This window comes from Diadema antillarum, unplaced genomic scaffold (genome assembly GCF_040938485.1).
Source record: "Diadema antillarum isolate AM-2024a unplaced genomic scaffold, OU_Dant_1.0 seq00001605_RagTag, whole genome shotgun sequence".
In the NCBI taxonomy this organism is placed as follows: domain Eukaryota; kingdom Metazoa; phylum Echinodermata; class Echinoidea; order Diadematoida; family Diadematidae; genus Diadema; species Diadema antillarum.
The window spans coordinates 410,660-426,477 of record NW_027272318.1 but is presented as its reverse complement, the minus strand read 5'-3'; the positions used below and the strand labels follow the sequence as shown (position 1 = coordinate 426,477).

The following is a 15,818-nucleotide window of genomic DNA, read 5'->3' as shown; positions in this document are numbered from 1 at the left end:
CCCACGTAAGGGACAAGCTTGTAGAGTTATGAGCCACTGAATAAATTAAACTTACAAAAAAAAATGAAGAAACGGAAGCACACACACGCACAAGCACAGAAACGCAAAGAAGAAACAAAAACGTAGACAGGACAAACAACAAGAGACAATGGGAAGGGGCAGTTAGAAAAAAAAAGGAAGGAAGTTGTAGTTGTAGTTGTTCTGAGCAAAAAGTGTATCTGTTACCGGCCGAATTCTTGGATTTCGTGCGGAAGGACGTTCTATACTGCACCAAACTTTTTGGAATAACAAAAAGGTGGTTTAGTTGTTTTTCATATATTCTGGTGTCACTTCAGGGTCGCTGTTTGTTCGAAGAATTATTCAAAACACGGAAATACAACCAAAGCACGTATTGATTATTTAACCACCACCTGAAGGAGCGGAAGTTTTCAATATGTTTTGGGTATTATGAAAGTGGGGTAAACTTGCATTGGCAACGCATGCAGCCATATTTTTTCCTCTTTCTCTTTATTATTTTTTTAAACTATTGTGCTAGGCATATAGTTGTATCCTTGTTTCGTGGATCCTGATTGGTTATTTTGTTGTCTGTTTGGTTGCTTGTTCACTTTTTTGAACCGTTGGGTATTTGTTGTAGTTGGGTTGTTGTTTTTAAGGGGAAAGGGAAGAAGGGGGAGGGTAATATACGGAGAATAGGTAGTCCTTCGTTCATAACAACTGGCGGTTATCGCAAAGACAAAGAAAAATAAGGAAAAGATGCAAACACGCGAATTTAAAACTCATTTTGAGTTCGATCACGCCTTTACTGTGACCATGTTCACTTGAGATTTACATGCCTTGACTTCATTAAACATATATTAGAAGAGAAATTTTTAAAGAACAACCAACAGTAACACCATCTTGAAGACGAAGAACTAATGTGTTTCAAAACAGTGAAACATTTCAGAAGGCATTTAGAACAATGAAGGTGAAAACGCATGCATTAATATATTCATTATGACAGAGCATCATAACCTACCAGTATTATGAAAACAAGAAGGCATTGTACAGAGTGCTTTGACCACTCAGTTGCAAGCATACTCTATAGGAGATTACTCACCCCTTCCCCCTTCCCCCAAGGAGGAGGCAATTTGGAAGAATGTATTAATTGTTATCTGTGGGGGGGGGGGGAATGGGGGGGGGGTACGAGAGGATGATAAAAGCCCCAATGAGTGTTGTGATGGAGCTCTTCATCTTTCTTCCCTTTCGAGTAACTGCCAAATCCAGGCGCCTTTAATTCAGCGACTCCATCGACTTTTTTTTCTAGTTATGAGGGGGATAAAATATGTATTATTTATGGGTATGTTTGAATATATAATATATTATAGCTGACATACAAAGTTGTCAGTTCATGAACATGAACATGGAATATTTTGTTTGAGCTTATATATAGTCTCTTTAAACTTATTCTTAAACCTTTATTTTTACATTTTTTTACATTTTTGTTTTCTTTTTCTTCTTTCCGTTCATCACTCTCCCACGTACAGCCCTTCTGTATGCCTGCATCTTCGGTAACGTGACCACCATCTACCAGCAGTTCACCTCCAACACGGCCCGCTATCACGACATGTTACACAACGTGAAGGAGTTCATGAAGCTGCACGGCGTCAACAAGCCACTCACAGAGCGCGTCCTCGATTACGTCATATCCACGTGGTCGATGTCAAAGGGCATTGACACGGAAAAAGTATGAAAGACGGCGGATTTTGATCAAAAGTGAAAATAACTATGTCATGATAGTCATGTAAGAGTTTTTTTTTATCTAAGGATGCTGCATCATGCAACCAGCGATTGGAATCATCCGTGTAAGGATTATTCAGTGAAGTCAGTGAAAAACAATTGTACTCCATTTTTAGATGAATCATATTCCACAGCGCGCAGACTGGAATTAAAGTCATTAAAGATTGGCTCATTGCAAAAAAAAAGTACATTCATTAAAAGTTATTGTTTTTAATGACTGATTTGGCATTAAAATACGACATTCATGATTTTTGTTATAATGCACAACGCCATCATAATCGTGAATTGGGAATTGATATGGATACGTTGTAGGCCCTATATGCAACAATGGTGCATTCACCTTTAGTAATGCACCATTCTAGAGTTTACAATCTCAAAATATACTATTACCCCACATGCTCTTGAATTCCACTTCTTAGATACAGGCCTAGGGGAAATGAAACTCCATTCGCTTTAATCGCACATATCGTAGAAAGTATACATCAAGGTGTAACACTTTCTACGTCATGAAGTGGGCCTATTCAAAACTTTATTTCAGTAACCAACGTCCAATCTTCAGCTAGACTTACATCTCACGTGATTGTCTAGCCACGTGCTCACAGCCCTACACTACAAAATAAAAAGGGAATGACACGTGCAAAGGCCTCAAAAGCCGATAAAGGTTTGATATAACATTTATTGGAAGTTTCATCACGTTCTGTCATCGAGCGAAACGTCATTTGGTAAAAGATCAACAACAAACAATAACGCGTGCACACCTTTAAGTTTTGATAAAGATAGAAACCAAAGACCATGATTGTTTTTGTAAACAGATTTAAACGGAGAAAGATTGAAACCGCATTTTGCTGTGTGATTTGATTTTTGCCAATAAATCGATAGCAAGTGAAAACTTACAGCCTCAGTTTGTGAAGTCGCTGCGTATTCTGTCTTGCTCGAAGCGTCATATTCGCGGAATTTTTCCGCTTCGTGACAGGCCGATTATGCATATGACGTCAGCCGATTCCATTATCAAGAGAGCAGAATGTTCTTTTCAACCACATGTTGAGGATTTCCAACAAGTTAGGTTATCTTTCCAATGTAAACCAAAGAAGAGGGTGTTTTGAAATCTTAGCACGGTTGAATGTGGCTTTTGAAGGCGAGTGGGCGTTGTCTGTACGTGACGATACGACAATCCAAGAACTGCACGTGGCAAAGTTCATCTTAACTGGTTGACTGAAGGATTGTATTGCTCGGAAAGTGTAGAAAAGTCGCGAGGGGATGCGGCTTAACGTGAAGGTGGTGTGATAGGCTCTGGGGGCCGAGGTAACAACACCTGCAAAGTAATAAATGCTTGTGCGTGATCGATTTTATTTATATCTTCTTTGACTGCTCCCTCCCCCTTCTTTTTTTTTTTTTTTTTGATATAGGAACATTATGGCGTAAGTTCGCACAAGTGGGTGACATCATAGATTATGCAAACTCAACCAATTCAATTTGTAAATCCATGGTAGTGTCTCGATGTCGGTCCTTGGTGTTGATGATGAGAACCCACTCTTTGATCTACACAACCTCGTTTATCTTGTTGTTGCCATTTGTAATTTTTGCTTGTAGGCCGCATATTGAAGACCTCTGCGAGACATCTCTGATTTCTGTGTTGTGAATTTCACAGGTTCTAAGTTACTGTCCCAAGGACATGAAGGCGGATGTTTGCGTGCATCTAAATCGGCGGGTGTTCAACGAGCACCCGTCCTTCCGGTTGGCCAGCGAAGGCTGTCTGAGGGCGCTAGCCATCAATTTCAACATGAGTCACAGCGCCCCCGGCGACCTGCTCGTTCACAGTGGAGAGAGCATCGATTCTTTGTGCTTTGTCGTCTCGGGGTCACTCGAGGTCATACAAGATGACGAGGTCGTCGCGATACTTGGTACGTAAACAAGAAACCTGTGGCTTTAACCATTATTAATTTTTTCATCGAGTTTATGATATCTGTTGTAGTATAATGAAATTTAGAATCGGAGTTTTCTTCGAGGAAATTAACATTTCTGCGATATCTCAAAAATGAATTCGACTCAGAAGGATTCTTTTTATGGACGTCAGGGTTCTTTTTTTTTTCTTAAACTTAATTTCTTAATGTTAATTGAGCAGTAATGTGTTTAATTTAATATTCTTGCCATTGGCTTCATCTTAAAGGAAATCAAATCGGAGTAAATTGAAGGCCTATAAAATTATATTCGTACTTATGCGAAATTCTTTGATCCTTGATTGTATAACGCCATGTATGACGATGCTGATAAATGACTTCTCATCCTCTCAATTTTTGACGTGATCTGATTGGTCAGGCAAAGGGGACGTGTATGGAGACGCCTTCTGGAAAGAGGCGCACCTGGGCCAGTCAGCAGCAAACGTGAAATCTCTGACTTACTGCGATCTCCACAGCATAAAGCGGGATGATCTCCTCGACGTGCTCGACTTCTACACGTCGTTCGCGACGTCGTTCGCCAGGAATATGGTGCTCACGTATAATCTGCGGCATAGAGTGAGTTGGCGCTGCTCGAAGGGGAAATGCACATGTTGGAAAACCATCAGATACATGTTATAACTGTATAATAACAATTTATTTCAATCAATTGTTTTAGACTGCATTTGATATATTATAATATGTTGCATGTGCCCTCAATCAGCCCTATGTCGAAATCTCGGCATGGTTGAATAGTAATTGAAGGTGCTTATCTAAATGATAGGCATTTACTGACATGTGCATTTTTGATGGCAGTCAGGCATAATTGTCATTGAACTCAGTTGAACAACACTGAAATAAAATTGAACGTCCTTTGAATACGAAGAAAATACAAATGAGATAAAGTGACTAAAGATACAGACGCCAATATGCATCATTACTGAGGTCGTTCTGTGCTCCAAAAGTCCCAAAAGTCCCGCCTTTTCACAGGAACGCGTAGCATTTAAACACCAATCATTCATTTATTGTGAACTATCATAACTTGACTCTGTGACGTATTTATGTAAGTTATTCTTGTCGGGAGCACCTGTGCTCAGAGAAAAGATGTCGACGTAATCTTAGCTATTAAAAAAAAAATCACATTTGTCCCCAGACATAAGGGCACCACAGCTTGCCGAAGCCCTGGGACAGTTACCGTGAATACGGGCCACCCAAGAACACGTCATCAACCTATTTCATGAGGACGAGTGGTGGCTACCGTGGGTCAAAATTTAGACAGAACACAATTACAACTACCTGGAGTGGAGCAGAAGAGCCCTAAAGATAGCCTGTTGAGCAGAAAGCAGTGACAGAAGTGAATTGATTCAAAGCAGACGAAACAAACAACATAAAACTTTCATACTTCAGCTGTCGATAGGCAATGGTTCACTCATCAGTTCGTATTTAGAGTTCAAAATTCAAAGTTTTTCTAAAGAATAGTTATTATATTCAGTGTTTCTACTCTAATGCATCATCTATCACCTACCTTTCAATTTACTGTGTCTTTGTTTTCATATCCTACTGCAGCTCATATTTCGGAAAGTGGCTGACGTCAAGAGAGAAATGGAAGAGGCAAAGAAGAGGAAAAACGAGCCGCCGATTCCGGCGGACCACCCGGTCAGGAAAATGCTGAACAAATTTCGAAAGCTTAGCGACGTGCCTGATAAGAAACCTCCGCCTAGGAAAGCAAGAGAATCGCGCGATGTCGAGAAAGGTGACTCGCATGCATTGACTCGAGTACCAGAGCACCAGACGCCTCCGCCGCTGTCAGCGGTGGGCAGGGTGAGGTCCGTTAAGATGCCTGATGCACAGGTGAGGCGGCAGGACAGTACTAAAGATGCCACTGAGTCCAAGTGGGGTCCGTTGAAGAAAATTCCTTTACGAAAGGCTGAGAGCACGGACAGTGGGATCCTTCGCAGCGAGCAGCGCCTTGATGAGATCGGCCGGGCCGACAGCAAGGACGGCAACAGCTCCGCAAGCACCAGCAGCACGGACCACCACCTTCTGGCCAGCCTGATGGAGATCAAGCTCGAGCTCAAGGAAGAGATCGAGAGCCTCGGCGTCAAGATGACGAGACTGGACGATCAAATCGCCGACATCATAAAAATCTTCTCGCCGGACGTGTCGCAGTACTCCTCTAGCATGGCCAGCTCGAGCAGCTCCCAGATGGGCTCCTGCAATGAGGTGCCGCTCAGCTCACCCCAGAAGTCTCCCATGGTCGTGCAGGTCAGGGAGCAGGGCGAGACGTCGTCGTCGTCGGAGAGCAGCGGCCTGGGCGAGCAGAGGAGCTCGAGTGTGACGTCGACGGCCTCGACGGGATCGAGGCAGACGACGTCGAGCAGTGGCGGTCGGAGTCCGTCGTCGATTGGCTCCCACAGGGGCCCACCTCCCGTGGAGAGCACGCTGAATCTCCTCGATCACGACGCCCAGGCCGAAGGGGGATCTCTGTCGGAGATCGAGTCTCCCCCTAGTCCGGGGCCAAGAGCCAACCCGGAATTTTAAGAAACATTCATTCCATCGCCTTCGGCGTCATCGCATCAAAAATTTATTACGGGCGACTTGTGCAGTCAGCCATTACAGATGATGTTCCCCCAATCTTTGTTTTATTTATCTTTTGTATAGACTTGATCAATTTAGTATTTCTTTATCATAGATTATGTCAGGAGTGGAATTATAGTGTGTGGGTATTTTCTGAAGAAGATAAGATATTACTTCGATGACTTTAAAAACACTTTTCTTGCCCACTCAAAACTCAAAGAAACAAATTATAGTTTTCTACAGTTTTGGCAAAAGAACAATGTATCAACAAAAGGGAACAAATAAACTTCGCTATAGACAATTGATTCTTTTCTTATCCTTTTTTAAACATTATATCATAGCACACCTTTTGATTGCAGAATAATTGGCAAGTTGTTTAAATCTATGAAAACACGTGTAGAAGACCCCCGCAGATGACACAATTATGTCATTTTCAAATCTTATGTGATAAGAAATTGTGTGTGTTTTTTGTGCTCTTTCTTTCCCCTTTTTTAACACTCTGCAATAGCCGTACAGAACGAATTACCGGATACGCTACAACTGTACGCCATGCCAAATAAGAATGAAATTGATTTACTGCAAAGCTAAAAGGAGAAGTTGCAAAATTATTGTCTATTGTTTGAGAGATATTTCATAAGCATATTCTTTTTTCATCATTTTTTAAAAAGTTTTCAGTCAAATTTTCCTAAGAATGCGAGTCAGGCCATGACAATATAGTGGTTCTTATCAGATATAGCAATACAACAGAGCGAACCAAAGATAAAATTGTAATCGTATACAAGCATGCATTTTTTCCCCCGCGGGAGGTTCTGCGGGGTTCTGCGGGGTCATCCCACAAGACCGACACCCACGAGTCATACAGCCCACGAGTTTGACATTGAAAAGAGGTCCATGAGTCATACAACTCACGAGTCATACAGCCCACGAGTTCGACACTAGGTAAATCAAGCCCATGAGTTCGATACTAGGTAAAAACGGCCCACGAGTTCGACAGATACAACACGGGGCTTAATGTGTCTGTCTCGTGGGCCTTGTTAGCTTAGTGTCGAACTCATTGGCTGTATGACTCGTGAGCTGTATAAGTCATGGACTGTATGACTCGTGAGCGCTATGACTGTTGGGCTGTATGACTCGTGGGTGTCGGTCTCATGACGTGCACCCGGTTCCGCAGGTTCATCGGGAGATGGAGTAATGATCAATGAGCAATTTTTGAATAGATTTTGACGACAGGCTTGTTGAACTTATCATAAGAATAATTTACTGTCGGGTCACGTGACGATAATTACTCCTTGAGCTTGTATAAAATGGGCATAAGTGTCAACAAGCTTTGTTCTTGGGGTTATTTTTTTTTAAGACTACTGAAAGTGGTATGATGACCTGAAAGAAAAATCCACTCTTGCTTAACGACATAATGTGAATTATGTTGGATTAGAGGAGAAGGATCGCCATAGGCAAGAAATGTATTACAGTCTGTCTTCACACAGAAATTATCGCCAAACTTGAACCCAAAGAGATTCAGGAAATTAATTTTGTAGCTTTGGTCTCGTGGGTTTCCATTCTTTCTGGATTGTTGTGCTTTGGGGAACAAAATCGGATGACATAGTCCGTCAAAAAGTTGGACTGATTTGCGACCATAGTTATGCACTCTCCGAGTGTACTTGTCATTTTGAAGCTAAGTGTAATACTATGCTGCACACCAATGCAACTGTTGTGAGGATTTGGTAAAGGTCGCGCTTGCAACAATCAAAATAATGACAATGAACGAGACACCTGAATACACACACACACACATACACACACACACACACACACACACACACACACACACACACACACACACACACACACACAAACAAACACACACACACACACACACACACAAAGAAGAAAAGAACGACACATCTGAATACACAATATACAGCCTTTGACAAAGACATATTATATTCGCCATTTCTCGCCAATGGCTTGCGTTTCGGACCTCGTGGGTGAATCTTGATACTCGCAACAGAATAATATACATATTACAGTATAAGCAACGTTTTAAACAGCACTTATTGCTGTCTTTTGCGCCAAATTATGATGGTCGTCGAAAATGGAAATTTGAGAACTGGACTTTAAAGTGAATTGAAACTGGAGGTGTGTGATTATTGTTATGTACAAAGTAACGAGTAATTATGATGAATCTAATCAAACGCACAGTTCTGATGACTTGCACATCACAGTTAGATAATGGTTAGACATCGAAGTGTTGAAAACTGGCACTGGTAGTATTCAAGTGTCATGGTAACGGTGAGTTACATATGAAAACAGCCAATGAGCAGTTACGGATACCGCTCGTGTGATAAAATCCAACCGGAGAAGACACTTCGGTAATGGCTGTGTCTAGATTTAACTGCTCTGTCTTATCTTTAGATAATTTTTGTAGCGAAAAATAATACTATCGATCTTTCATCTCGTAATTTATGCACCTAGAAGTGAGTGATAAATCTTCAAAATAGTGTCAACGCATTGACGTAATCGCATTATATTTTATATCGTGTATATAGTGTACAAAGATTGGTCTGCACGTAGATAAGGACTATTTTCTACGATCAGATACGTCAGAACAATCTGCACAGTCGGAGATGTAAATAAGGCAAGAGTTGGCGTGTTGTACTGCTAATCATGGATTGAGCTTGGTTATATTTTCCTTCAAGTCTAAAACGTTACTACAGCAAACTGTAATGATGAGTATTTATCTGACTTATAAAATTGATTATTATTTTGTAAATAGCCCAAGAGGTTGTAAATATCTTATAAGACAAAAGATGATATTTAACCCCCATTTTTTCACTGCCTACTATACCCTGTACCTATCTCTGTCGATTTTCTCTGGGCTTGTCTGGACTTTGTGCAATATCGGAGCTGTGTGAGTGTAAATAGATCTATAAGAGCCTTCAGGAGTTTACATTTTTTTATACTTTGGTCTCATTGGTGATGTGAGGTGTGTGGATGTCGGAAGCAACTGAATTCAGGCAGCGGGGGAGGTCGCTTGAGCACCGTACTCCGACCCTGTCCCGCCAACTTCCCTGATGCGCGGGTGAAAGAGAACGCCTTTTAAAACAACGACTGCTGATTTTCATATAACTGTGTCTGCTACAGCAGATCTCACCCCAGGGTTTAATTCTTGTCAATTTGCTGCAAGGAGATGGCAACGAACCAGATCATACGCGCACACTTTTGTGCAACATGCGGTTAACATCTGCTGAGCAACAAGTATCCTGTCCCGTTAATTAAGATTCAAATTGGCCAACTTTTGGGTACCAAGGGTAAAATGTTGATGTAAAAGGTTTCATTATTTTTTTTTCTCAAAACTGCGTCAATCTATACCACTTTTTCATGGATCTAATTCTCTGTATTGATATTGTTTGTATGTGTGTGTTTTCTTTAAGTCAGACCGTGGGGAAAGCGATTTGAAATTGTTCCCTTCCATGACTAATACATCCATGACATCAGTTTACTTTTCAATATACGTAACAATTAGCACAAATTACATATTCTACACTGGGCTTGAAGTACTCTTCTCTATTTTTAATACTTGAGAGTTAAGTCTCGAAATTTTCGTCCAAACCATTATGACAAGAGAGTCTGAGGTTTTCAAACTTCATGTCTGCGATCATGGAATGCTGTTCCCTGTCACTGAATGGTGATAGAGTTCATTTACTCGGAAAAGATTCCCAAGCATCAAAGTCATCATCATTTCTAGGATGCTATAGAGAATTCTTTGATTAAGAGTTCACCAATCGAACAATAAACCTCAAATTAAAGAGATCAAATTGATATGTCCATAATTTCATTGTTTCAACGAAAAAGTTTAATAATCAGCATGGTCAGAGGGGTGTGTCAATTGCCTTAAATGCAACAGCATAATCATTGATCCAATGGTATATAGCTGCTAACTTTAGCTGAATTCAGATCAAATTACCAAGCTGTTTCAGATTAAATCACGAAGAAAATTATTTTACCCACTGGTGTGTCATCACAATCATCCGCGAAAACACTTTCTCAGTGATATTTAGAATACGATTTTGTGTACTCGTAAAAGCATATCACGAACGAAACGGCATCAACATTTTGGCATCGACATTGTCAAGCTGTGGGTACACGTTTTAGTAGTCTCATTCCTTCTCTGATTCACTGTCTCAATGCAAGCGGACGTTACGAGCAGAATTGCAATTCTTGGAGCCTATAAACAAAATTCATGATCATTGTTGTTCTTTAAACCGTGTTTCCATGCGGCAAGTGGAAGATTGGGCCGGAATCCTTGTACTAGACCTCAACTGTGACGCGTTAAAATTTCGCGGTGCATAAATTCGCAAACATGAACCCTGCAAACTATAACTTTGCGATTCACTGCTAATCATAATAGTCGGAAGCGATTCCACACTCTGACGATAAGTTTGGAATCGCATTTGATGGCTGCGTAGCACCTTACAAGGTCCTGACGTCATAGTTTGGTATAGCAGTTTAATAAAACTCAGTGTGCCGATGTTGTATTCTGAACTGTAGTAGAGGACATTGTGTATATATCTTTCTCTACCTGTGTTGAACAATATTTCAAATATAACATCTGTGTGATTCTCTTGTTTCTTAAATCACAAACATGCCTTTGTAGACAATTTTAGCTAAAAAATATCCTGAATCCACGTGTACAGAGATTGATAGTTCTAATAGATGTAGCTCTATCGTCGAAAATGTGGATTTCAGAACGGTGTGCCTTAACGCAGTATACTATCAGTTGTTGTGGGACATTATATCAAATCTCTATCTTTATTTCAAGAACTTTTAACTTTGATTGAAATATTATCTCTCAATATCAACAGCGTACACCCCAATACGCGTTTGCATTATTCTTTTCCTCTTTAAATTTGTATTCGGTGAAGTTACGCCAATAATCACATCGTGCTAGTGGTGGAGAACTTGCTTATCACTCTTGTGGCATTGCACCGGATACACTTTTCGTGCGCTAAGAGTATATCAAAAAGGCGTGGGAAGTTTTACAGCGACAGCGACATATTTACAAAATATCTACATTACATAATTCATTTAAACGATTCGGTTTTTTTTTTATTACGGTCATTTATTTTGTTGAATTATTTACATGTCATCGCTAACGCCAATATCTGTGTCTTACATGCACTGTACTCCATTTCTTAAGTAGTAAGATTGTTCGGATTGCCATGGTTCCTAGGTTACATTACGTAGACACGGTTTAGTATTTTGGCTGAGAAGGTGATGTGTAGCTGTTTGAAGGACGCTCAGTGCAATTTTCATTTTGTTTTTACTCTGATTGTGTGTAAACTGCTGTTTATACAAAGAACGCGTTTAAACAACTAACTATTCTTGAATATTGGTTTTGATTTTAAAGATACTCTCTCTGCAACGTTGCGAGCGGTTAAAAAGGGAGGTGTAGTATTTTGTACGTTTGTTCTAATGAGACTTTCCTCGTGATTTTTTTTTCTTTCTTCTATGACTACTCACAACAATCAATGGTGTATCATTTGGCTACTTCGAGGAGAAAGTGTGCGCAGGCGCACTTTTTGAGTGTGAAGAGTGGTTCAAACTGAACAATGAAAGCACTTTTACTAAATTTGAAAGTTTACATTATTGCTTGATTATTCCGTAGTTTTTGTTTTTGTTTATCAAAGAAGAACTTTTGTAAGACAAGCATCGCATCAAAGGAAAAGAGAGCTTTCTTGTCAATACTAAACCAATGATTATTCGAAGTAATTTATGACTGAATCTAAGTGGCGATGGCGTAATCATTATAAACTGAAATTATGGAATATTCAAGATGCTCTCTTGAGCATGGTACATAGACTTTAAGGTAATCATTCATGGAAACATGTAGGTGTTAATATATAGCAAGAAATATCATGGAATCTTGTAATCTTGCCAAAAAAAAGAAACAAAACAAACAAAAAGAAATGCCAGAGCGTTAGTTTCCTTTTTTACAAGCTACTGATATTAAATTGTGTTAAATTTATGAGGAAATACATATGGTTATGAAAGAGACAGTATTGTTCCGATGAAAATGTGACAACAAAATTTAATGTGAAATCGATATTCTACACGTGTATAGTTCACTTTAAGATTCATTGAATTTTGCTGGGATTAAGTTGATTTAGAACACACAAAAAAATGAAAGAAATACCCTAGAAATGTGAGTCTGTAAACTACAAGAGCGTTTATCATAATGTGAAGAGTACAACATTATGGTCGATGAAAACACCTCAAAGGTCGGAATACCTACATTCCAATTATACATTACTTATGTACAATATTTTGTTTTGTATTGATGCTGGACACACTTTCTGTTTCGTTTTCTTCTTATGTCTTTCAAACTCCAGGTACATTCTAAGTCGTATAGCATGTTTTCGAAATGGGTAAAACATATTTGCATTTTTTATTGCCAGTGAAGAGTTCTTTTCACCGAATATAATATGCTGGTTTGCATTCCAGCTCAGTTTTCTCGGTATATATCATGACTAGACCCGAGTGGCAAAGTAAATCCGAAATTAAAGTACGTTTATGCAGCAAAGGGTTTTATTTTCGTCTTAAAACATTAATCTAGCTCATAGTAGCGTTTAGAGTGACAGAATACTTATATTTAGCATTTTACCGTTTCGGCAAAACATTTGGTGTTCTTGAGCGTTAACGGTAAAAATAAACTGTTACATTTATTTCTGCTTTCGGATCCTGAATTGATCAAACTGCGATCGTTACATTATATGGTTTATTCATCAGACATGTATTGCAAAGATGATATAAGATATATATATAAATTTGCCAATTTGAAACAGATGAAAATACAAACGAAGATATCAACTGCATTTTTAGCTGTTTTGATTTACCATATTTTAATTTGATCAGCCATATTTCGCAGATTTTGTTTAGTAGCTTGTTCAAGAAACCCTCACGTGTATAAAGGGTATATCAGTAGACACATAATAATTAGGCCTACTAACTTTGTCGATTGAATAACCAGGTACAACTCATAAAATTACTGTGATCGCACACTGATAGATAGACAGCCTTCGTGTGACATGATAATGTGTTGCTATGTCAAAGAATGTTGTGGTCACGAAAGGTGATGATGACGGATGAACTTTGACCCCACGTTTGTCAATGGGCTACTCCTGACATCTGGTGTACTGTAGTCCCATTCGACCAACTCCACCACTAGAGCAGAGAGTATAAAGACGGTCGATAGCCGACAGTACTACACACTGCAAATCTGTGAAAAGCTAGGGAAAGGGGGCTTTAATTTTGGCATCAAAATCCTGCTGCATGCATGTCAACACAAAAATTTTGACGATGAACTGACATTCGCTTACAACATGCGTTCCATTGCCACTCGTGGAAGACATTTTGGTATTTCATTCAAGTTTCAAGTTTTATTTTCCACTTATTAATTTACAGCACTGTCTGGACCTTTCATACGCTCGTGATTGAATTCAATCATGTACTCTTGTCTTAGAAGTTAACCGTACATCTCTTCCGCAGAGTTGTGCTTTTAGCACTCGTCTTTGTGAAGATGTTCCAACAATAATCTAGGAATGATGCGGAAAGAGGAGGAACCTGGCATAATCGAGATGTGTATGAAGCATTTCCGCGGGTGATCTGTCTCGATGAAATGGAAATCTTCGAACCAAATGCGATGAAACTGGTATAATGGCTCACAAAATCTTGTGTTACAAGTACTTATTGGCGAACACCAGGAGAAATTAATTCAAATTTAATCTTGGACCCATATACCGCTATCGCTTCTGTGAGTTATCAGTGTAAGCCACCTATATGGTAAATGAATGATGTTGCCTTTTTTCTCTCTTGCATGTATGCATTTTGTTTATTGTTGCTGTTTTTTCTTCTTTCAGCCAAGAACAAATAAGTATATCATAGAATTATATTTGAGGTGTCGATTTTACGGTAGAAAAATCAGATTTTGAAAGTTTCCGGTTTAAAGAGATATCTATTGTTTGCATTGAATTGTACTCTTGGGCACATGTACCAAGTAAATGTATCAATAACAACAAGTGTTATGCTGCTTATGTATTTCTTTCTCGAGCATTAAATGTATATTCATATGATATATATATATATATATATATATATATATATATATATATATATATATATAGGCCTATATACACACATATACATACTTTTATTCTTATCAAAATCATTCATTATATATATATGTGTGTGTGTGTGTGGGTGCGTGGGTGCATTGCCTGCACGTGGTCCTTCTTGTTTTCTTATTTGATCCTTGATTCAATAATAATACATGATTATTTACAATTGGTCAGTTTTATCAAATGTAACTTTATTGCATAATCATAAATCATCTCGTAATATGACAAAATATACAGTGTATAGATGAAAGCAAGCTCATTTATAATATCTTTTAATTCTATTAAATATACTACTTTTCTAAAACACATAAAGCTTAGTGAATGGACGTAGATATCTCTTGTGAAGTAACTGAAAATATAAGTCACAAACAGGAAAAGAGAAAAGCAAATAGACAAGTTGGAAGGGGGAGAGGACTTGGACAGTGAGATAACAGAGACATTGGTATAACTAGGGCACCTCTTTATATAAAAAAGAAGCCTATATATCACCGTTTTTATGCCATCTGCATGATTTCTATGAAATAACACACTCTATGTTGAAAGACTTGCATGTTCATTTTAGCTGATTCCAAATGAAAGGAAACACCGATGTTAAGATATCAAATGGGACATCGATATAATAATTATGGTGATGACAAAAATTAGATTATAATCATTTTCATCATCATCATCATCTCAATTAGAATAATCATTACTACCAATACAGAAGTATTAAAATATGATACTCATTTGGTTGAGGTAATGGTGGTAGAGGTATATAGTTGAAGTGATAGTATAGAAGGAGAAAAGATACTCATAGTGGAAGTTGAAAAAGAAGGGGTAGCAGAAGGAAAGCACACGCATAGATGATAATAATTGTCACTGCAGCAGTTGTGCTAGAAATATATTGATTCATTACTAGTTTCATTCAATATCAATATCATGCATTAATATAATTCTCTACCAAGGGTATCCTTTTCAGCAATACCACTGCTCTCCCTGAGGGTCCTACAGTGATCATTACCCCTATCATTGCCAGGTACCTGTTTATCCCGACCCCTCCACTCCGGGGTCACAGAGGAACTGCATGCGTTTTCCATAAATCTCCAGTAAAGGAGTACTAGAAAATCTGGTCCAAGAATGGTAAAACAAGGGTCTATATTTGACTTTTCACCGGCAGATTTCTTTCTATAAAGGTGGTCTTCTTTTTTTTCTCTCTCTCTCTCTCTCTCTTTCTTTTAGACTCCTGAAGAATTTAAAAAGGGGGATATAAAATATCTTGAAAATCATAGAAAACTAATCAAACATTTATGTTATGAGATTTTCATTTTTGCTTTCTTTCTTGCAAGTTTTGAAATTCCATTTTGAGCACATCAAC

General features: G+C 38.9%; 1 protein-coding gene across 1 annotated transcript in view; it reads left to right on the top strand.

Annotated features, from left to right (window-relative positions):
* Nucleotides 1-6,251, top strand: part of LOC139711047 (voltage-gated delayed rectifier potassium channel KCNH1-like) — a 33,458-nt gene extending 27,207 nt beyond the window's left edge. The window contains 4 exon segments of the mRNA XM_071622968.1: nucleotides 1,524-1,723; nucleotides 3,425-3,677; nucleotides 4,093-4,289; nucleotides 5,277-6,251. Coding sequence (XP_071479069.1) covers nucleotides 1,524-1,723; nucleotides 3,425-3,677; nucleotides 4,093-4,289; nucleotides 5,277-6,251 — 1,625 coding nt within the window.
* Nucleotides 6,252-15,818: the final 9,567 nt, after the last annotated feature.